At 42.8% G+C, this 24,226-nt stretch overlaps 1 protein-coding gene across 3 annotated transcripts in view; it reads left to right on the top strand.

Moving 5' to 3' along the window:
* Positions 1 to 24,226, top strand: part of ccser2a (coiled-coil serine-rich protein 2a) — a 50,461-nt gene that overhangs the window by 4,435 nt on the left and 21,800 nt on the right. For 2 of the 3 annotated variants that reach the window (XM_056434966.1, XM_056434968.1), the window contains exons 2-4: positions 8,779 to 10,252; positions 10,331 to 10,545; positions 22,108 to 22,201. In XM_056434966.1, the coding sequence (XP_056290941.1) occupies positions 8,812 to 10,252; positions 10,331 to 10,545; positions 22,108 to 22,201 (1,750 nt within the window). In that variant the 5' untranslated portion in view covers positions 8,779 to 8,811. The remainder of the gene's footprint in view (positions 1 to 8,778; positions 10,253 to 10,330; positions 10,546 to 22,107; positions 22,202 to 24,226) is intronic. The other variant, XM_056434967.1, reaches the window with a different exon arrangement.

Here is a 24,226-nt window from a genome sequence, read left to right as displayed (position 1 = left end):
ATGTCCTGTTCAAAGGCAAAAGGGCTGTCCCACATGTCTGGGTTGCTTGCACAGACATGAAGTTTATATTCAAATACTGTGTTTGCATGTCAGGCTCCACGGCGGCATCTGTCGTCGCCACAGAACGGACTTCACTGTGCACAACAGCCTTTCTGTGCTCAAAGCGTTCCCACAGCGGGGGTCCATCTGGCCACAACCACCACTAAAGAGTACTCAGCCAGTTTATCCCAGACAGCTCCTGAGGTGAGAAGAAAGGTTACTCTATTGTATCCGACTCTCTTTTTGGATAGGTCCCCTTCTAGTTTCATCAGTTGACTTAAGAGCTCTAATAATCCCTGTGAAGAACGGGACACAAAGGTATGGCAATTAATGGATTTAAAGTCACAAACTGTGGAGGCCTTGTTCTCCCCCGGCCTCACGTGAGACTGTCTGCTAGTTACTGTAAAAGCATGTGCTGCCTCAGATAATATTTGAGATGAGGAGAAGCGTTTGTTAGGAGAATCAGCCTGATGGGGTGATTGGGAAAGGAAGGAGGCACAGGAAAAGAGGGACGTTGGGCAGCGAGGAAGGAGAAGTGTATTGTCCATTCACAGAAGATACATCCACCAGGAACATGTTCTATTAACAGGTTGTAGGTCATTTTGTTTTCATTTTGACCCAATCCTCCCTACACCTGGGTCATTTTTTTTCGATTCAATGTTTGTTCCTCCTGTTACCTTTAACCCTTTACTTTATTTTTTACTTTATTTTTACTTTTGCCGCAATTAAAAAAAAAAAGAGAAAAATTATATTATTAATTGATTTGTTTTTTTTTGTGAGGCACTTTATGTTTGTTGTTTTTGTTTTGAAAGAACGACGAACATTAACACATGGAATGGGAAAATAATTAAAGGCGGGGGGGGGGGTATATGATTTTCAACAAATGACCCTAAGGCAAACAAGGGTTAAAAGCTTATAATGTAGCCTGTGTTTCACATTCAAGGCCTTACCATTAGGTGCATTCTCTGAAAGCCTCTCATGACAGGCCTGTGTTCTGCAGTGTAACAGGAGGTCTATAAACTGCAGATGTTTGACCCACACGTCGGTGTGATGAAAAGCCGTGGATTCAGCAGAGAGGTCGATGTCCTTGTTCCGCTATCGAGGAAAACGTTGGGGGGGAAGGCAGGCGGTCGCTGAAGTGGGCATAACTCTAAGTGACTCTGAAGAGTCCTTGTTGCTATATAAAAGCAAGTGTATTTATGTGTGTGTGTGTGTGTGTGGTCACTAGGTCTGTGTATGAATCCTGTGAGAAAACATGGGTACAAAGGATTTATCTCTCAGTGAAGGGGCCCTTGGTGCATAATCCGATGCATGTGCCTGTACATTATTATCTATGAGTATGACATTTCAGTTAAACGTGATATTACGCTTCTTATAAATGAAGCAGATTATTTAGTTTCATCATTCATAGACGATTGCAGCCTGTTTTTCAGCATATCAAGGAAAGATTAGCAGATGTTTTGCTATTAATTCTTTAATGCAGATAAGAACATATTCAATTTCCTGCACTGACGGGGTGAAGTTCCTTCGCTGTCATGTACCATGCACATGCATTCTTTGTTGCGCTAATATATTATGTCAAAATCAAGACTTTGTGTGGGGTTAGAGAAGAAAAGATCTCATTACCTTCGCATTCGAGAATGCGGAAGGTTATGTTTTGATCGCTGTGTATTTATTTGTATGTGTGTGTGTGTGTTATTCGCATAACTAAAAAAGTATTAAACTGAATCGCATCAAATTTGGTGGGATGATTGGTTATTATCCGGGGACCATTTGATTGGGATCGATCGGGTCAAAGGTCAAGGTCTTCTTTTTACTATAGCGCGGCCAATTTTTAGCTAATTGGCATTCAACTAATGCCAACATGTGGCTGCGGCGAAGGTATGCGCTCTACCGAGTGCCCGTTCTAGTTTGTAACTATGATCATAGCCGTTATGGTTTGGACTGCAACATTGTATTGTTTTAATTATTGATTTAGACATTTTGCACTTCAGAAAAACAACTTCGAAATGCTGTCAATTTTCACTTTTGGGAAGTACAGAGATTTCTGCTTGATAAATGACTGCAAATGGTTTACAATGGGACAATCCAGGGTCATTGATGCCAACTAGATGAAACAATCTTCATGACCTTTTGATATATGTATTGTTTTTACAAATAGAGGTCAGGGGAAGCCATATCTTGATATTTACATTCCATCAATTGTGAACCAGCTGCTTGCAAATGTTGATCCCACTGAGAACCAACACCGCACTTCTATGGAGCTCTGACACTTTCAACATACTTGTGCGGTTTGCTTGCCTCCATAAGAACTCACAAGGGGTGATTGGTGAAGAAAGTCAAACATGTAGGAAGAGACTCGAGAGATGACGGATCGTACTAGGAGCAGTGAATATATGACATTTGAAAGGTACTTAGAAAGAGGATCAATGGCTCCACGGTGCCCTCTGAAAGGCTTTGCTGACACTATTGCTTTAAGACATTAATACGCTAAAGGCTTGTTGAGTTTGTCACTCTGACATTGAACCATGGAGTCAGTTCAGGTGAGAAAGTTGTATCACTTAACTCAGAACATTGTTGGCAGCGGCTGTGTGATCGGTGATGTGATGTTCTGTGGTCTCCGTGAAGTTTATGTCTCACAATAAACAAAAAAGTTAGCCGCGGGCTGCGGTCCGCCCTGCCTTCGGCTATCATCGACATAAACGACTGCAACGAGCTCGCTGACAGTGATTGACACTTGCGCTGTAGCCCTTGTGGCTGCTCAGAAGGTGAGAATTAAAAGGAGCTGCCAAATGCCCTGCAGTCGTCTCAGAGTGAGGCCCAAGTGCATGTCGCATGGACGAGGGAACGGAAACTCGCACGTCTGTTCATTCACGCCCTACACATACATTTTTAACTGAATGATAAAGCAGTGAGAGGAGTGGCGTTAGGAGAAATGTGGTCATAATGATTAGTGTGTGGACATCTGGGCTGCTCGACCGGGGAAGATAATTCAATCCTGACAATATTATATAGGGGGAGACTCCAAATAAGCCCAATGGGCTCTCTGCCTCTTCCTGCACTGTGATATTATTTATCTCTGTGATGTTTGTTTATGTTTTATATAGTGCAAAATGATTATTGAATAATAAACCAATAAGGCAGTTGTCACATTATTCTTATGGATGCATCAGGGCGGACGATGAGGACTGTTTCTCTATCGTGACTATAGTCACGAGTATGACTCATTTCAGTTCAGACTTTCTTTGTCACTATCTGGGTTCTGTGCATTTATCCTAAATGGATGCAGCACCATGACAAATATTTCCCTCCACATTTCAAAGATATTTGGGAGAAAATGTCTTCAGTCCAGTATTGGCTCTCACAATTGTTAATTTTAAAGATCACCCATTAAATGCAAGTTTATATTTAACAGCTTTATTTGATTAATGCTTGTTAAAAGAAGCCTAACATGAAGCAATTTAAAAGCTGAAGGCAGCCTGTGTTCTTTTACTTTATTGTTGCTGAAGTGAGTCGGATCAGACTGCCTGCTGTGATTTATCACGCTGACAAACAGGAGATAATTGAGGAACTGGCGATGCTCGTATTGTTTTACTGCTGGGACTCGGCACCATTGACTGAGTGGAACCAGTATGCTGTCGACCATGAAATGAGTCGGGGAAATTGAACTCTTTATGAGAACCACAACAAATTCCTCTTTTCTGAAGTGACTTTTCATGTGCAGCCGAGTTCCGGGCAGGGTCTGTTTCCTTATATTATCCCCTCTGGTGATCCTCATGACAATATATGAAAAAAGCTACTTTAGCTTTGTTGGTAAAACTTCTTGAGCTGGGAGAATTAAGTGGCTTTAGACTTTGTACCATATTGTGATTAAATGATCAGACTCTTTCCTCCTAGAGATACTCTTTTTCATACTGGAAATGAGTGTTTGTAATGTGGTTTTTCTTTCTTCTTCCTTTTGGTGTGTTTTCCCCGGAAAACATAATTTCTCCTGACTGCTCCTCTCCCACTTGCAGCACTCTGGGTGGGGCTCCTAAAAGATGCCCTATCAATTATTAAATGCACCCACAAAGGCTCCGTTCTCTCCACCCACACACCACACACATCACATTATACACACACACACACACACACACACACACACACACACACACAGGCACACATATAGGCACACATGCAAAGAGAGAGCCAGGCAGCAGACAGACCAACCTCTGAGGAGTGTCTTTCTGGTCCTGTTCTCTGTCTTTTGAGTGCCACCTTACCTTCAGTGCAGATGACGGAGGAACATGGCAGGGTGTAGCTTTGTCACTGGGCTGTAGATGATTGGACTAGTCAACACAAGTTCTCTGGGTTAAGGTAATGTTTTCTAATCTACTTTTCTGTGGTGCTTTATGAGCAAATATACGCGTCTGTGTGTCGCTGTGCTCGTCCTACATGCTGTAGTTCTTAATGTAGCATGTTGCCACACCTTAACTGTCTTACTCTACTTCTCTGTACTCACTCAACAACAGTCTGTTGGTCTCATCCATTCGAACTACCACGGTAAGTATCCAGCATTACCAAACCCTCGATGCTGTCTCATTGGATTAGCATCACGGAGCATCAGTGCAGCCCAGCCCAGTATTGCTTTCACTCGATACACATTAGCCCAGCGTCAGTGTTGCTTTCATCCCTGTCTCATGCTGTTAGCCTGCTCTAATGGCCCTCTGTTAATCTCTTCAGGGACACGGCTATGGCCCGCGACTACTGCTCTGCCCAGATGACGGGTCTGGTTATTACTCCACTGGGACACTGGACCCAGTCAATATATGGAAGTGCGAAGTTGCTCGTTGGTTTAGATTCAGTAGAAGGTGAGAACGTCATTTGGTCTACGCTTGTTGTCACGTTAAATTTTTAAAGCCTTCATCGATTCTCAGATCAGAGACTTTGAATCAGATATCATTAGGCCTACGTATGTTATTTAAAAAAATTGATCTTTGCTGTGGTCGGTCAAAACAAGCCCTTGGATTTCGTGGAAGAAAACAGCTCTTAGTTAGTGGTCATGTGTGTGTCTGGGTGGTTATTTTATCTTGTATAGGTGTGGAGTCAGCTGGACGACAAACGAGGCTCTTCAGACCGGGCTTATATAACGAGGATCCATATAAAAGATTTACAGGAAATATTGATAGAATAACAGCAAGGAACAAGGACAACACGGCTAGAAAAACAAAGGTAAAGAATTGAAAAATATAATAAAAAGTAAATCATTTGAAAAATAGTTGGCAGGAATGTGCACCAGGTGTGTAACAGTCGGTACTCAGAAGTTACGGTTCATAGCACATATATATTGCATCCCTTACTCTGGATCCTTCTCTGGGGTTTCCACATTCTGAACAAAGTCAAATCAAATCCCCCCCCTTCTCAATCTTTCAAAATTGAATCAAGGAGAGTAAAGAGAGAAAAGTTGGATGAAGTTTGACATTCTGCTCTTGAGAGACGGTGATGAGACTTTGTGATGATGGAGAATTATGAGCGTTGGGAGTTGGGGTCAGACCGGCTGTGAGGATACACAGCAGAATAGGGGATTTACTGTGTGTAGTCGAGCACATCCATTCACGCGATGACCCAATAAACCATAGCCCTCGGCTTGTCGCATCCTATCTGCATCCATCCTATTACTCTGGAAGAATGCATCTTTGTCGCGTGTGTGCAGTATAAAAGTGAAAGCTCTGCCAGATGTGTGATAAACGTCCTTATTCTTGCAGGATCATATTGTTCAGCCTTCTGACATCTCTGCCAGGTGCATTCTATCTGGCTGTCTGAGTCGAAAATCAAGTAAGGCCAGATAGCCTCGCTGGCAGACACACAGAAAGCTCCCAATCCCTGTACGGCAGATTATAAGAAAAGATGTCATCTCCCCTTCCCGCTCATTTCAGAGGGATCACTGCTGAGATGCTGAGCACATCGAGCAGCAGATCTCTCTGCGGGAGAAGCCTGCCTGAGCTCACGGTCTCTTCATTTCTATCTATATTTAACAGTATCCATCTGCATCTCACATTTCTCTCCTTTTTGAAATCCTTTTTACTCCCTCTGCTGTCTACCCGTCATCCTGTGCATTCTTAGTCTCCCTTGATAGGGAGTGGACCCAGAGCAAAAACCATACAAGCGCTGAGCGATATTGGATGTTAATCTCGGCTCTTCATCCGTTCCAGGAAGCAGACGCAATCTATAAAACATTCAGGTTTTGGGAAACTCTTTCAATTCTTCAATGTGCTTTTCAGTGCATTGAAGAATACAGACAAGAAAACTAAGATGATATTTACACTATCTCTGTCGCTAGAATTTGTTTTGACTGTACCATTATGTCTTTACTATATAGAGGTATCATTATAACTCTTCCTTCAGTTGAACTGTGTCTCCCGGGATGGTTTCCTTTTACATTATTTATCCCTTCACACTGTCAAGATTTCACATTTTATGACAAATGCAGCGTAGAGGCATATAACACATTGATATGGGTTTGGTGCAAGCCATTTACGAGTGAAGCTCTGGGATATTTATTTACAGGACAGTACTCTGGGGCGAGAGGAGAGGGGTGGGGGAGGGGGACTGGCCTTCAGATATGACCGTTTGACAGATGGCCTGCATGGTTAACTGCCCTAGCTCTGAATGTGTGTCAGTCAGTTAGAATGTTGTTGTGTATTTGTGGTCCTCTTAAGCTGACCTGTGTCTTTGTATGAGCATGAGGGAATAGGGCCGGGTATTAACCATGGTGTGTCTCTAGCACCTCGTAATGAAACCAGTCCTTTACTGTAATATGGTCAGATTCTTTTTTGTGTGTCTGATTCTCTGAAAGATTTACACTTTTTAAATAACAATTTCCTAAAAGTCCACCGATTAATGTGCGTGGCTGTTTTTACTATTACTTTTCAGCAATTTGATCTATAATCAACAAAACTGTGATGTGACAATAATTGAAGCTGTGGATTTTTTTTTATGGTGACATATGTCAAAAGACATCAAAGGAAACACCGGCCCTGCAGACGGACGTCTCGTAGTGGCTGCATGATGAGTGAGATGACCCAGATGAATAAACATTTGCCACAGCAGTGTGTGGATCTGCCACTCTGGATGTGAATGAAACTGGGGAAGTTCTGGGGCCATTCACAGCGGCAAAATCGCCTAATCGAATCGCTAACCCCCCCATCTCCTCCTCCCCAGGCCAAAGAGGCTTTGGTTGCCGTGCCTGCACACGCTGACCTGATTTTGTGTGTACCGGTGTGTATTAGTGTGTGCGCCCATGTGTGTTTATCAGACGGATTAGGATGGTGGCATAGCCCGACTTCTATGACAGTGGCGAGTGTGTCTCTTTAATTGTAGACACGTGTGTCTGTGCATGGGAATGTGGGGCAGAGTGGCGTTTCTTCCCCCTCCAGATTAGGAGACCAACATTGTAACACCCTTCCCCCACCCTTAAAAAATGGGGTGGATTATTTGTTTCAGTATTCATCTTTGTGCCCGTTTGTTAAATGATTCACTCGCATACCAGAAACTGCTCGAGGATGAGCAACATTGCGGGCATTACTTAAAAGTTAATAGGTATTTGTGAATATTAACATTGTTCGATGCAACAGTAATTTATTTTCCGCCGGTGGAAAAAGTCAACACTTTTTACAAACTGCTTTGCTCCCTCATGCAGATGGATCACTTTCTCCTAACCACACCAGCCATCTGGATCTTCGCAACATTTCCTATTCATAATCTTTCAGCACTAGCCAGATGGATGATACGAGCAGGTGCACCACCAACACATGTACACTTGTCACATGGCTGACTGGACTTGAATGAATTTAACAATCAGTAGCAGGAAACGGCCCCGTGTTCTCCCCTTACTGGCTTCACATGCTCTACGTCCTCCATTCACTATTCATCGTGCTGGCCACCTTCCATGCACTGGTTTCTCCTTATCCCCCAGGCCTCGTCTGTTAGTCCCTTCTTTTGTTGGCCAGGCGTGTTGGCGCCATATCCTCCAAAACCAGTGTCAGCTACAGGTCATGTCGTGTGTAAAAGTCTACCTTTTTATTCAACCCCAAGTTTTAGGAGATTTTACAGAACAAGTACATTATTTCAAACAAATCACAACAAGCACACTATTAAGTTACCTGCACTGAATTTAGTTTCATACTGTTTTGCTACCTACTTTGATATGAGTCAAGTACTTAGAACATTGTTGAAGAAAGAAACATCAGATTTATCATGTGGGGTTCAAATTGGTGACCATGTACCAGTTGCATCAAAACAGAGCTTGAATTGGCTAATATGTCTCCCTCGCATTACCACGTGAAAGCATCATGCCAGACTTTCCGTGACAAAGTCTCAAGTCACCCTGTAAACTTGCCAGATTAATCCCTAATGCTCCTCACAGTCAGTACTCTGTGAAAAGGAGAGATGCATGCAACCACTGCAGGAGGTAGACAGGACGAGACGTAGTAGTATTACTCCTTCTCTTTACAGATATTAATAAAACCATGACAGATATTCACAAATACATGCGCTTGTGTGTCTGACTGCATTTGTGTGTTTTCAACTACATTTAAATATCTTCTTTCATGAACCTGTAATGGACATTTTCATAGTAGTGTATGTTTGTCATCAACAGGACTATTTTAAAACCACTTAAAGATGTAAAGCTTCTACAGTGTATCCCAAGTCAAATCATGGGCACTTAAATCTAATCGTCTTTTTGTATTATTTCCCCAGCTGAGTGTTCCTCCATGCCTTTGTTGGCATCCAATGGAAGAAAAAGCACCCACCAAGTCTGCCATGGTATCTAGACTGCCTAAGTTCGGTGGACGCTCCTCAACTGGTGGTGCTAGCCCTTTGACCAATGGTTCTACACAGCCGACCACCCCTACCCAGGATGTTAAGACCACTCCCCCGGGAACACGCCCACATGGTGTGATCCGTGCCTCTCCTTTTTCACTGAAATGGAAGAGAGATGAGGGGACGCCCCCCTCGAGCCTCACCACCCCAGCCAGCCCTGGAGATGGAGTTGAAGACAAGGCTCGGATACACCTTCCCTCATTGGCAAAGGAGGTGAAGAATGGCTCTCCGGCGACTCCCAAGATGCGGAGGTCAGGTGTTTTGATGGTAGCCGTCTCCAGTTCCAAAGCCATCCCAAAGCAATCCTTGAAGATGAGTCCCAAAGTCGGGACCAAGCTAGGCCAAAGCCAACTGAACGAAGGTCCTAAAATGGGCCATAACGGCTCCAGCATCCCTGCTCGAGCCGGGTCAGAGTCCCGCCTTGTGCGGCCAAGGTTTGAATCCAGCTCTCCAAGAAGTAGCTCTCAAGACAGTCTGTCCCAGTCCAGCGACAGCCTGAAAACCTTGCCACAGGACAACATGGTGCGGTCGAACAGCTTCACTCACTTGAAGCAAATTCCCTCGCCCACTAGCCAGCCCATGATACGGTCCTTCTCTTTTAACCGAGCTGTGGAGCTAGCCAAGCCTCTCGCAAACACTCAGCTCCGGCCTCCTCGGAGTAGTTGCCTAAAACCCCCTCAGCTGACCAATGGTAGAGTGGCTTTAGGAATTGGAGGCCTGAATGGCAGCCTTGGGTGTTCAGGAGGTCTTGGTGGAGGACTTCAGTACAGTAGACCGCCTTCAGCTGCCTCCTCTTTGCCCACCCTCTCGATCCCTCCAGCACCCAACACTCCCAACGCTTTGAGGAAGCCCTTGCTCCCCAGTTGTGTCCTGACCAAATCACTGGGCAGCAGCGCGGGGGCTTTGGGCTTCAGGCTTGCTCGATCTGGGCAGGCCAAGCTTCAGAAGAATCTTTTTCCAGGAAGGGTCAAGGCGGATATCAGACCTTCAGCTGCCCTTGAATGTGCAGGGCTATTAGGGATAGCAATAGACATTGATCGAAATGGTGAGGGTGACAAAGCAGACTTACAGAGTGACAGTGACGGAAGCTCTGGAGCAGGAAAAGGAGGAGGGAGTGGTGGGCTTAGGAAGAGCTCTGACCAGACGGCAGGCGAGACTCTGGAGGATATGTCTTTATCTTCTACCTCATCTCTAGAAAGAGGAGACACCAGTGAAGAGTTTCTTGATGACTTTGACTGTATGTTCAATGATGAAGACCTGCCTGACAACAGAAAAGCTGCCTGCACTACTCAAACCCGCTTACACAGCTTTCTCATTGAGACCCTTGACTGGGACTCTATGGATCTGGCAGGTAAAACAATTTTTTTTGAAAGAATATTCTTTTAGAAATGTGTGTTACATTTGTGTCACAGCGTCTATATATCTTCAGCAGTGCATAAAGAAGAAAGCCCTATGCAGGACTCCCAGGGTCCACTAGTGTTGTCTTCCGAGCAGAGTGATGTCCTTCAGGCTTCGTCTGTGGAGCCGTCGCCCTCCAACAGCTCTGGTGGAACCTACATGTGGGATGAGGATGGTCTTGAGCCCCTTGAGGGGCCTAGGGCTCATCCCTGTGACGGCTATGAGGAGTCAGAGCTCAACAGCATGGTGAGTCCTAGATTCCAGCTTTTATTGAATTGTGACGTGTACAATGTGAAAAAGAAGAAGAAACATAACCTTTTGTTAATTTTTTAGTCCTAATATTCGGTCTTTTGAAAAAAAACTCCCCCTGGTTCCACTTCTTGCCACTGTCTTGAATAATTTATGGTATTTAAATCCACTATGAGTTTAAGCTCTCTATGTTTTGAAGTAGAATATCTCACTTTCATATAAAACTGATAAAGTAAGCACTCTTATTGTAAGGTCCGCCAACAAGCCCCCATTGCTCTGCACTCTTTCTTGCCCAATGCCAGCTGATAGATTGCTCTGTTGCATATTTCAACATGGGAGAGGGATGGAGAGCAGCCAAAACCTTTTAGCGAAAATAGGGTTACAAAAGGCTTAAAACGTCATAAATTGATTGCTAGTTGGCAAAGACTAGGCATGTGTGACTGAGAGAGTTGACAGAAATGTAAAGGTTATGACACCTTAATAATAGATGGTGAAATACTTAGTCGGATTAAATAAAAGATTGTCAGTTTCTTAGTCAGGTTTCATGAAATATGGTGAACTAGTTAGTGAGGAGTGGTCTGATACAGACTATGATGGAGTTCTTTGAACGAACCAATGCCTCCAGCTTTTGCATAATGCAGCAGCTATGCTTCTCACTGACATCACATCATATCACTCTATTCATGTCTTCTCTCCAATGGCTCCCTGTTCACTTCAAGATTGATTTTAAGATATTACTGATCCATTTTTAACGGACTTCTGGCTCTGGCCCCTCAGCTACATAGAAGACGTGCTGACCTAATATGAGCGGGAGTGCAGCCTTTGATCGTCAGATGAGGCCTCCTGGCTGTTCCAAAGTCGAAGCTTAAAACTAACGGATGTGCTTTGGCCATCAGGGTCCATTTGCTTGGGAACGACCTGCCCGGGGAGTTAAGGCTCGCAGAATCAGTAATCTCTTTTAAATCAATTTGAACCTATTTTTATAGACCTGCTTTCTGGGATGTATTTTTATCGTCCGTTTATGGTCTTTTAGTGCTTCTTTTCTCTTTCTTTATTTGTATCTATTTCATTGATATTTATTTTATTGTTTATATCAATTATAGTGTTTTGTCTTTTACCTTTGTGTTCTCTTGCTCTTAGCCGGCCTCGCTGTTTGGCTTTCTGTCACTGCATTGCCTTGAATCCTGTTTTTAATTTGTGCTGTATAAATAAAGTCATTATTATTAACATGGGCACTGCAAACAAGAATTCAAGCATCATAAGATTAGCTCAAAAGACTAAAAATGTTGGCCTGTAATAACAACATTTTAAAACACAACATACTTACCGTTAGCTTCAGGAGCAAAAACTAGATTATCCTCAATCACACTGCATACTGACTAAATATATCTGACTCTGACTTTCTTTTAAAGTTGGTCCATCAAAGTGTTTGTTATGCTGTACACTAATGTAGATCTTATTTGTTATGTCATTAAGCTCTGCTTCTTTTAGTAGTGAGGTGAGTTTGTTCAGCTAATATACTTAAAGGACACTTGCAGGCGCATTTGTACAGTATACCGTACTGTCCTTGAAGACCTGGTTTCAACTACAGGCCTTTTTAGCAAGACACACACACTCTTTGTGGTTTAGTCCATTAAGCAGTTCCACTTTTAAATAATTCCTCCTTCCTTCTATAATTAGGGATTAAACGGGCAGAACAAAGACTGAAAAGGAAAGCAAAACTGTCTAGAGGTTTCTGTCGACTCTCGCTGTTGGTTTCATGCCAAGGCCTCTCTCTCCCCGAGAGGAACTCCGACTGCATGTTAATAGCATCGCTGGCCTTCACTTTGGTCCTCTGTATTCCTGTACCACGGCACCTGCTCTCAGGAATGCATAAAGAGTTTAAAAGGAGCTGGATTAGAAATTATATAATAAGCTTTATGTCTTTACTACTTGTACCCGGTGAGGTTGACACGAACTTCGACTCACTGAAAATGTAAATGTATTTATCTCACAAAAATGGATTCTCTAGCAACTGTGTGTGTGATGGATTCTCCAGCAACTGGGGGTGGGGGGGGATTGTGTAGCAGATTAGTTCAATCCTGTCATCATGGGGTGGACTTGTTAGACGTTTTGATAAGGAAAAATGTAATAGACATTCCGTAATAGCAGACTGGAGACGATAGCTCATGAATGTATTTCAACATCACGGGATCCACCTAAATCTTCATAAAGTGACACATTATTCCAAATAAAACTTTGAGAATAGTCAAACATGGATGAGAGAATTGAGATGAGAGTCCTAAAAGAAGCCTCTTCGACTGATTTTGATACTCTTCACATGACTTGCCTGCAGGTCGGCACTTAATTAGGCTGTTATTAATGTACATCATAATATCATGTAAATGTGTATTAGAAATAATTGTGCAAAGAGAGGGAGATTAGAGAATAGAGAGATGTAGAGCCCAAATCCAATAACTGTTTGATCCTACCAGAATGAAACGGCCACAAGGCTTGACCAGAGGATGTCTCCTGTGCGTGTAACTGGAGACTGTTATTGCATCGCTAGCTGCCATCATCCCACCAACAAACATGTGGAGGAAAGGAATGAGTTGCAATTTTGCGGCTTGTCTGAAACCTTTCTGGAAAACAGGACATTTCCTTTACCTGATGTTGCGTGCTACCAAAGCTCTCTCTCAGTATAGCTCGACTGAACATATAATGTTAGTCCTGTGAGAGAGGGGCAGGTCTGATGGCGCCTGTCGACTGAGTAAAGAGGAAACGAGTAGAACCTGAAAGCGAAAGGGAGAGACTTACTGGAGGGACTGATTGCTGAGGTGGGTGTGAAGATAAGCTCTGAAGGGAGTGGGCCTTTTGATATATTTAACTGAGGTATTTCATTCGAGGAAATGAGCCCACTCACTGTAATTGGCTGAACTAAGCGCTTTCTATCCCACCCCCTTTCCTCTTATTCCTCTTTTCATCTGTTTGTGTCACTCACTCATTCATCCCTTGTTCACTGAGTAAATATGCCCTAGTAATGAGCAAACTATAAAGAAAACCCATGAATATAATCCGGTCAAAAAGGAATGTCCGTGTCCAAAATGATTCATAATACTTTCAGACGTATCCTGCGGTATTCATGTGGTTTGTAATGACAACGTTGAGGCATCAAACAATGCATCAATGTTTTTTGTTGTTGTGTATTTTAACGAAATGTTTATAGTTTGCCTTGAAAGCTACTCCTGCTCTTAGATGCTCCAGAAAAATACATTCAGGGTAATTAGGCCCAATTTGAATCTTCTAAAAAGGCAGGCGTGGCTTCAAGCAAAAAGAACAATAAACCCTCTCAAGAAAGACTGGAACTGCCGTTTATCGCATTTGTGTAAGCAAAACCCCCCCCTGTGTTTGTTTCTTGTTGGCAGGAGAGAATTAATTTGATTTTCAGCTCTGAGCAGGGTTAGTTCGCTATGCCGCAGTAGCGTGATCAGTCCACTTGGAGGCACTGTGCATCCTTAATGCTCGCGCTCCTGGTTTGTGTGTCCCAGTATTTTTCTGGCTCTATATGGCTCATTCTTATGCCTCTGTTCAGAAACAAGGAGTGGGCTGATAATAGCAGCCCCATGATGCACTGTGCAGCTCGGTGCTGTACCAGCTTCACACAATTGGCATTGTAAAACAGAGGGGCCACTTCTCAGTGAATGATAATGTCTCCCAGGCCTCTAAGCAATTTATCAGGTAGTGCAAAAGAATCAGTAGACTCGGGTACAATTTACATTTCAATGGTTGAAGTATTTTAGAGTATTCACGTAATCATAGATGCATAGAGTTTGGGGAAGAGCTATAGCTGGAAAAGTGGAATAGGTGCTTTGTAGTATTTACATAGGGGTGGACACAATTATAGCAACAACTGTGAAGTGAATTACAATCTAGTTCAATACATATTACCTCTGTGAAGCTTTTAATATTTAATTTCCATTGAAATTGTGTCTGTAGGATGGGAAGAGCAGTTTGCTTTTGTTGTGCTATTGCACTGATTTGTCTCCCCTCTGTATTTACCTCTCAGTTCAAGGAGTTAGCCGATATTAAGACATCCAGTGTCCCTCCACGCAGCATCGATCCTCTCGCTCTCCCTTTGCCTCCTCAAAGCCACAGAGTTACCGCTGCCTCTTATCTCTGATTTATTTATTCAGCCTCTAATATTTGTCTTTTTTTAAAAGTTTGTTTGCCTGGTTGAGACAGGTCATTTCATTAGTGTTTAAATGAGTGGGGTCTGCATAATGCTGAGCCATTTATGGAACATGCTGCCAGTGAACCGGCTACGCTGTTGCATTAATGAGGCTTAATTGCTCACCTGCCTTTGTTTGTCTTGGTTTTAAATTGACAGCAGCAGCCCTCTAAAGATGAACAGTGTTGTTTGTGCACCTGTTTTGAAGCGTTCAATGCTTTTAGTGGAAACCATCACAGACAACCTGTCACAACTGCTGCCTGAGTCATTCCAAAAATTACAGCCTATACTTCCGATCATTATCCACGATGACTCCCTGTATTTTCTGACCACAGTGACTATTATTTTCCTAGAGATCATTACCATGCTGCTTTTTAGAACCACTCTGTTTCTCAACTGGCCCTCACATATTATACATCTTAAATTGGCTACTTATTGGTCCCATGTGACAGATAAAGGCAATAATATATTAGCTGATTCGTAGCATAAAAGCAGAACCCGGACCTTTTCACAGACAATGGTTTATGAAGTATGTTCAGATTATTTACTATATTGTACTTGCAGTTACATGATTGACCATGACACAGTGCATCTGTCTCATGTTTTGCAATAACATTTGTTCTAGTTTGTTGCTGCTTAAATGTTATTAACGAGAAAACTTGAACGTAATGTCAAAGCAAAGTTTAATTTAATACTTGATTAGTCTTTCACTTGTAGTAAATCATACACAGGACTACAATTACCTTAATACTTAGCCGCACAGTGTTCTGCATTAAGATTAATCCAATTATTTTGTACTGCTACATTCACTTGCTTCCTACTCTTGCCTTGAAAAAGGTCTCTGACCGAAAGCTCACTTTATGAAAAAGTTTTCTGAACATATTTGAAGGTACGGATGCTTTTTTAAAATAAAGTTTGATAGTCTACAGCTCCAGCACCTTCAGCTATGGCTGTCTATTTTAGAATTTTATTTCCGAAAGAAAATGTCTAGGTTGTGGATGGATTTCCCGAAATCTGCTACGAAGTATTTGTTTAAATATTTTTTCGGGAGAATGACTCATCACATTACAAAATACAAATACAAAATAAATCAAATGTGCAAAGCATAAAGATTCCAAATAACTCACTCTCAAAAGGCAGTCATCATTATCATCATTATATTAAAATTATATAAAGCAATAAACAACCAAATTAAACTACTTATATTGTGAATAACAGTAACTACATATTAGAAACAAACCCCATTCAATGTACAGTACAATGTGTAAACAATGGGTAAACGGCACAGAAACCCGAGGGTTGTGCTTGTTTGGGATCGAGTGCAACATGATTCATGTGTCGACGTAGTCTGTTTTATGTCCAAGGTATACACACGTTCAGCACACTGTTGTCATTTCCTCAACAATACACACATATTGAGCCCCAAAGAACATGTGAACAAGATAAAGCAAGAAAGACATACATATTTTAGGGTTACGTAACTGTATTTAGCTCCATTCTGCAGCTGCCATCACTCATCAAACCATTTCATTCCAATGTGCCTCCTCCGCACGCCTTCTGTTGGCCTGTGAATCGCATAACACGACGGAAATACCGTGTTAATATAAAGTATATTGCCATTGGTAACAATATTTGTCCAGTAAAGGGCGTAACGGTACACAGGAGTCACGGCATGATGCTTTGAGACTTTGCTACAGTGAAAACTAATTTAATGCATAGAGATATTCCTCTGGCTGGGGACTGAGGAAGCATTTTGCCCACTGGTAACTATGGTTTAGAGTTTCCATGATGGAAATAAGGAACATTTCAAACACTTCTGTATTACTCTGCACGGACACTGAAGAAACACTCCCCCAAAAGGTCACAACAGGCTGTAAAACTGGAAAGCATGTCTGATGCTATGAAAATTGAAAATACAAAAAGCAACTTGGAAGGCGTTTAAGTGTGAGACATTATCATAATCACTATTATAACCAAGAATCGAAACAAACATACAAATTCAAATTTTCTGGTTTTCTGTATATTTCTTTATGAATCCATAATTTTGGATTTAAGAATTGTTCGTTCGTTTCTCAAACAACCAATTATCGCTGTCGGAACAATAAAACCTTTACAGTGGGTGAACAGGATTATCCCTCATTTAACACACCTCACACAGGTTTTATTCAGTCGTACCACAGAACAATTGCAATCCGATTGTCCGCGACATTCAGTAAGACAGACAATGAAAATGGATTTCTATTACAATTTTTATATAAATGGTCTTAGTTCAAGGACGGCAATTGATTGCTATGACATTTGGAAATGATTGGGGTAGAGGACATGTCCTCCATCAAAAACACTAGCGAGTCCCAAGTCATCTTATAAGAAATGGTTCTGTTAAGTAGGGTTGCTAATGCCCCCCCCCCCCCACACACACACACAGACACACACACACATCTTCCCCATGCACATTTCTGTCATTTTCTATTTAAATCGCATACGCAATCACGTAGTCTTTCTGTATATTTCAGGTCATTACTTTTCAATATATTTGACCTTCAGAAAATTAATCATCCTTGAAAAAATGGTTTGATGTTTATTTCTAGCCCTCGTCTCTGACAGAGTAGCATTACAAGCTAAGAGGAAGAGAAGAGAAAGACAGAGACATCTGTGAAGAGTCTGAACTTTATAGAGCACTTATTGATTTGAAACACTTTATGTAACGCTGAAGTGTGTGGGTTTTATTCAATTAGTTTGAACAGAAAATCTGCTGCCTTTTTTGGCTCATTGTGTGCCACGATGCTTATTTACATTCAGTCCACAAATACCAAACTTCTATCCGAGATCCCCAAAAGATACTCTTAACCCTCCTGTTGCCTTCGGGTCAATTTGACCCGATTCAATGTTTGACCCTTCTGTTACCTTTATATTTACTGACATATTTTACCCTTGGGGTCAATTTGACCCCAGCTATTAAAATCTCCAGAAAATTACTAGAATTAATATTGTTTTCCAAGTTTAAGTGTGAGGTACTTTATGTTTGTTTGTTGACTACCGAAAGAACACCGACATTAAACATTGAATCGGGTCAAATTGACCCGAAGGCGGCAGGAGGGTTAAATATTGAATCGGGTCAAATTGACCCGAAGGCAACAGGAGGTTAAAGAAAGCAACGTGTAGAATCGGGGGACCTGGAATGAGCCTTTAATGCCCCACAAGTTCAGCCTCAGAACCTTCCCAGTGAGGTTTTAAGGTGGGATCAGAGAGTGTGCCATGAAACTGAGTATGCTGGTAGACTTTTCCAATTCTGAATGCTGCTTATGCTGCAGGGTTTTTGGACAACCAGTCCAAGATGGATGGAGAAATATGCATGTCATGTGTCAAATTCATGTACTCCGACAAGTCAAATCACTATTCCTTTAGTGAGAGCAAGCTCACCAGCTATGACTTAATTGGCTCGAAGCTGCTGTAGAAATGCATTTTTGATACCGGTGCATAACAAATATTGACTTCGCTGTCGAGGGTCCACAACTCATGCAATGACTTGAATTCCTTATTAACATAGTTTAACATAGTTTGTATATGGAAGAGGTCAGAGTGCAGCGTCCCTGTAGTGGGAAATGATTGAACATCTTGCTCAGCAACACATCAGCAAAACAAAATATAGTAAATGCACCGGGCACGCTGGATATATCTCCTGAGCATTTGCTGTTGTGTAATCTCAGTCCACGTGGGGTTTGCTCTTAAAGCTCTTGAGCTGATCTCCGTGACAACAAAGACGGAGTGCAAAAAGAATACATTGGGTGGTTATCAATACACTACTACGGGGTTATGAGTCACTGCTCGGATATGGAGTGGGGTGGCTCCTCCTGTCCTCAAACGACAAGGCATTGCACCACATTGTACTCATGTGTGTCCAGTATGTGAGAAGAATGTAAGATGGAAAAAAAAATCTTCAATGTAACTGGCAATACAATTCTATCAAATTACATTCCCTACCATAATGATGTAATCACGATACAGGCCAAAGCAATGTATGTTCTGAACATTTATTTTTGAAATTAGTGATTCGTCCCCATTACATTTTAATTTTATTTGAAGTTTGCTACATTTTATAGACGACTGTGATCGAACTACATGTAAAAAGTGCACAAGATGTCCACATGGATGTGATTTGGGGTCATCCATCTGGCGAAAAAAACAACCCACTGCAGCTCTCAACACCAGCACATCGAGTCTTTTAGAGGCCATTATCCATCGGAGTGTTTTTCCACTTTCCTCATGATTTTGCACTGAGCTGTGATTCCTATCAAACTCTGATGGAAGACTCGAAGCTGCTGCTGATGCAACTGTACACGGGGTCTTTTTAACAGTTGAACTGTCAGACAACTGAATAGATCCAGGGGAAATGTATGGAGTGGAGGAAGAGTGTACTTATAGCTCTGTACTGTATCACAGGATCACAATACTGAGGTAAATATGTCGCTCACATTTACTGTGTGAGTGTCTGTTTCTGAAAGAGAGAGAATATAAGGGAAGAGAGATGAGAGCAGACATGCATCTGAGGAGAGTAAGGAAGTGAGAATGGATGAAACACACGAAACAGGGTAATTTATCAAACAACAAAGATTCCACCCACATCTTGGTTGACAGTATTTGGATAGCTCCAGAAATGTGTGTTGTTTATTCATTTTCCCTTCATTATTCCTTCTTTGTTAAGTCTAAAACACTGAGTACCAGCCAGTTATGCAACACATTTCCTATAATGAGCCATTTTATGCTTGTCTTTTATTTCTTCTCAAAGCCCTATCAATTTAGTTTCATGGAGCACACAATTGCCTTGAAGATGGATAACGCTTTGAACTATTGATTCAGTCCTTTCATTTTGGGTATATGCTTTTGAATGGTTCGGTATAGACGGCTGCGCAGCAGTCAGACTCACTGCATATTCTGAGGATGAGAAGGTTTGTTTCAACTTAAGTGGCTCAAAGCTGCTGTTGAGATGCATTTTGATAACGGTCTCCCCCTCCACCCTGAAGCACTGTGCTGACCAGCTGTCGACGTGTTCAAGCTCATCTTCACCACTCTCCTGACACCCAGCCTGCTTCATCCAGGCTGCCCACCATCATCATCCCCCCATCCAAAAGTCCAAGATCACAGGACACCAATGATACCAGGCATGACCCATCGCCCCTGTGGTCATGAAGTCCTTTGAACGGGTGGTCCTGTCACACCTCAAGACCATCTCACACCACTCCCCCACCCCTGACCCACCCCAGCACCAACAAGTTCGCATGCAGTGCACTGCACCCAACACTTCATCACCACCCCATCCCATCATCCTCCATCCTCCCTGGACTCCCCAGGATGGACTTTGCTCTGCCTTCTGCTCCTTCAGCTCATCCTTCAACACCATCATCCTGCTGCACTGCAGCCCAGCTGACTCCACCTGCAGGTGACTCACAGACACAGGTGGACGACCTCTGAAGCGCACAGTGAGCAGCACGTGAGGCTGGCAGGCTCCCGGACACCGGACCACCAGCCCCCCCCCCAAGGCTGTGTTCTCTCTCTGCTTCTCCCTGTACACCATCCGGTCAAGCTCCCAAAGATGACGGATGACACCTCTCCTCTCTCTCATTCTGGTGGGGGGGACAGACAGTGGGTGGGAGGACTGACTGACTGACTGTGCCACCTGAAAACCAACAACAGAGCTCAACTGAAGACAGTGGAGAGTGATGGTGGTTGTTCAGGAGGCCCCAGCCCCCCCCCCCCTCCTCCATCCTGTGACCCTGTCGACGCGCTGTGGAGTCTTACCGCCCTGGCTCCATCATCTCCCACCCTCAGTGGAGCTGAACATCATCCCTCCATCACCCTTCCTGAGGGCTGAGGAAAAAAAAACTGCCCAGGAAGATGATATGGTAGTTTCTACACGGCCATCGTTGAGTCCATCACCTGGCACCCTGCACAGCCACAGCAAAAACAAAGCGCAGGCTGCAGGCATCATCATCCTCGGCCGAGAGGGTTATCGGGCTGCAATCTGCTTCCTCCAGGGCGAGATAGAAGAGAACCCCACCCCCTCCCACCCTGGACACCCTGACCTCCTCCTCCTCCCTCGGGCGGAGGCTCCATCATCGTCCACCCGCCCACCACCACCACAAAATTTTTTTTTTCGGCGGGTCGAATGGATGGAATGGACCCCTGACTGACTGACCCCCCCCCCTACCACCCACCTCTCCACTTCCCTCTCTCCTCCTCTTCCCGCCTCCTTCCTCTTCCTCCTCCTCCACACACACTTTTTAACATGCACTTCAACAAAAACACCCACTTGAAGCACACACCCAAACACTCTCACATTATTTGTTGTCTTTCCGTCGCATTGGTGGAAGTTGCACCTTCCACCAAAAAAAATTCCTCGTTTGTTTGTGAAAACATTCTTTGGCAATAAACCTGATTCTGATTCTGATTCTGAACAGACATTGACTTTGCGTCGAGGGTCCACAGAAGACACCTCCAAAGATACAGCAATTAGATATGATAATACAGAATTAGCGTTCACAATTGAGGAATATTTTCCAGAATTCTGTTGTGTTATCTGCTGATGTGTGGAATAATCTGATCTTTTGGATGGAAGAGAATAATGTGAAATGTTGTTTAAGAAAAAGGTAAATTACAAATTGTTATTAGTAATGACATAGAGAATGAAAGTGCATATTAACGAATAGATAACGAAACAATCGATGTTGAAATGTCATGATGCAATTAAAAGCACCGTGCATAATGGAGCTCATCGTGGCTTTTCTTTTATGAAATGATTGAATTATGTTTGAAGCTCTTATGTCTTAATGCTTTTAATTGACATAGATAATTGTCAGTTAAGAATCAATTTAACCTTTTGTGTGCTCCAATATAGTAACGATGGAAAGCTGCTTTGGCACGGTTGGAAGATGCTGCCAATATCAGAGCAAGGACAGACGGGATTATGTCAAAACCATATTAATATGAACATCCATTTCTGGCTAACTGTATGATTTTGGAATAAGGTTTATGAGCAAAATAATGTGCAACTCAAAAATGTGCTTGTGAAGCTTTATTATTTACAGGAAAAGGCTTCATCTGCATAATTGCGCTTTTGTGCATTATGTCTTCTTGTTTTGTTTTTGTTCCTCAAGCGGCACAGAGTTACATGTGTCTGGCCTCTAGGGTCCATGTATTAGATCCCGGCAGTCGGCCCGACAGAGCAAAACCACTTGACGAGATGCAACATCATAGAATGACTCTAATGCACCCATAATTTGCCTATAATGCACATATAATGTTATCTAATGCATTAGAATGAAATTATTGTAACATGAAATTTTTTGGGTTCTCAGGATATCCTGAACAACCTGGACCCTCCGGGGAGTGGAGACTTGGACGATAATGACCTCATGCTTGATGTGGACCTCCCAGAGGATGGCTTGCATGGTTAGCTCTCTCTCGCTCTCTCTCTCTAATTACTAAGTTCTCCTACACAGGATTTAAATCTGTGAGGTTATTCTATGGCCAAGACAATAGCTTTAGTCTCATTGGCGGGATGTTGGACACCTCCAGCAGAACTGTTCCGATCATAAATGAATGCATTATCAAGGTCTTAGCATTCTATTTCCAGTAATATTCTTTCATGGCATCTAATGACTGGAATAAATTGAATCCCGCATGGTCAAGGGTGAATAGTTACCTCTGCTACATCCATTCACATTTTTTAATGGACACCTTGTCTATTATGTGCTGTTACTCTTTTAAAATGTGGTTGCGGAAGAGTTATTTCATTATAACTCTGCCACACAACTGGCCTTTAATGACAGAGAGGCAGCTGATTTAAAGCAGTATTCAGTCAGCTGTCTAGCTCTGTTCTTTGAACAGATGCACACACACACACACACACACACACACACACACACACACACACACACAGTGCATCTAAAGGCTTCGTAGGAGCAGACTTCACATTTGATTGCCTTGACAACAGCAGTATGGTGTCTACATGATTAGTTTAATAGCACATATCACCAACCTCTCCTGTCTGGAAACCAAATCTATTGTCAGCTTGGGGTTTTCTGTCACTCATTTTCATTTTGTAAAGACAACTATATATGGTTTTATAGGTCGTTGTGCAACCTAATCAGGTCAGATCATTAACACATAATAAGTGTTGTTAGTGTTGTTACACATTCACATACGTGTGTCACATACATGAGGGGACAAAGGGAAAGAAAAGTTATATTATTTGTCATGAACCATAATGAATTATAGTAAGTGGAGTATGAACAAAATGTCAGTCCTGAAGCCAGCACGATATTCTATAATAATTTCAATGCACACGTTTTAATGTTAACTGACATAATGCATGTATGCCTCATACAAGTATATGGATGGGCACAATTACACGCACACATGCACATATACCCACAGTGAAGTCCACCTTTATCAAGTCCCTTATGCTCAGCTTGAACATGTTTGAGGGGTGTTGATTTAACTGTACGGTCATATTGGAGGATGTTGACTTTTGATTTATATTCTGTTACACTAAGAGTCATTTACAATATTTAGTCCACCCTCAGTACATCCTCCAAAATGACCATACAGTTAGATTTCTCTAAAACAGTTTCAACAAAACTAGACATTGTAATCTTCACTTCAGTAGTTCTGGCCTGTTGTACTCGACTGCATTTGTTTTACCTAGGTGTGCCTCATAAACTTTCAACTGGGTATACATTACTGAGGCAGCTTTACAACCCTGATGCCATCCTTTCGTCTTTAAACAGTGCTCTGTTTGTCTCGGAGAGAAGGAGACAGAGACAGAGAGAGAGCTTCTGTTCACTCCAGAGGAATGTGAATTGGAGTGTCGTCCCTTCCTACTCCCTTTCGGGAAGTGGTCATATTTATAGCGTTCTATGGTCTGGCCAGAGAACGCGAGACGGGTTGAAGAGTCCAGTTAGACCCGGCCCACAGGGCAGGACCTGAGACACGGGATAGGGAAGGGTGATCCCTCCCTTCCAAAGGCACCCTGACTCTGCCACAGAAAAGGAAGAGGGGAAAGGGGAGAAGAGGAGTTAAAAAAGGGGAAGGTAGAAGGGGGTCTCGTGTCATATTTTCCCAGCTTCTTTCGTCTCCTCCCTAAGCTGGTGACTTTCTCGCTGGGACACAAACCAGACACCGTGGCTGCTCTCATACCACCACCACCAGAGTCATTTCTCCCCAGCTGCAGTTCCTAGGGAGTTCCCAGAAAAACAAGGCTGTCAACAAAGACAAAAGCAGGCAGGCTTGAGTTGATTTTCCCTCTCTGGCCCTTTAACTGCTCACCAACTGACTCGACGGAGAGTTATTTCTCTCCACTCACTTTCTTAGCTTATCTGCCTTTGTGGACGTTTTTTCTTCTCCCAAGTTGGAATATATTTCAGTTGTCTTACTTTTTATTGGACTATTTCTGAGCTGAAAAAGGGTTATCGG

This window comes from Pseudoliparis swirei, chromosome 17 (assembly GCF_029220125.1).
Source record: "Pseudoliparis swirei isolate HS2019 ecotype Mariana Trench chromosome 17, NWPU_hadal_v1, whole genome shotgun sequence".
NCBI classification, from domain to species: Eukaryota; Metazoa; Chordata; class Actinopteri; order Perciformes; family Liparidae; genus Pseudoliparis; species Pseudoliparis swirei.
The sequence above is the reverse complement of the archived record's forward strand: the minus strand, read 5'-3'. Positions and strand labels throughout refer to the sequence as shown.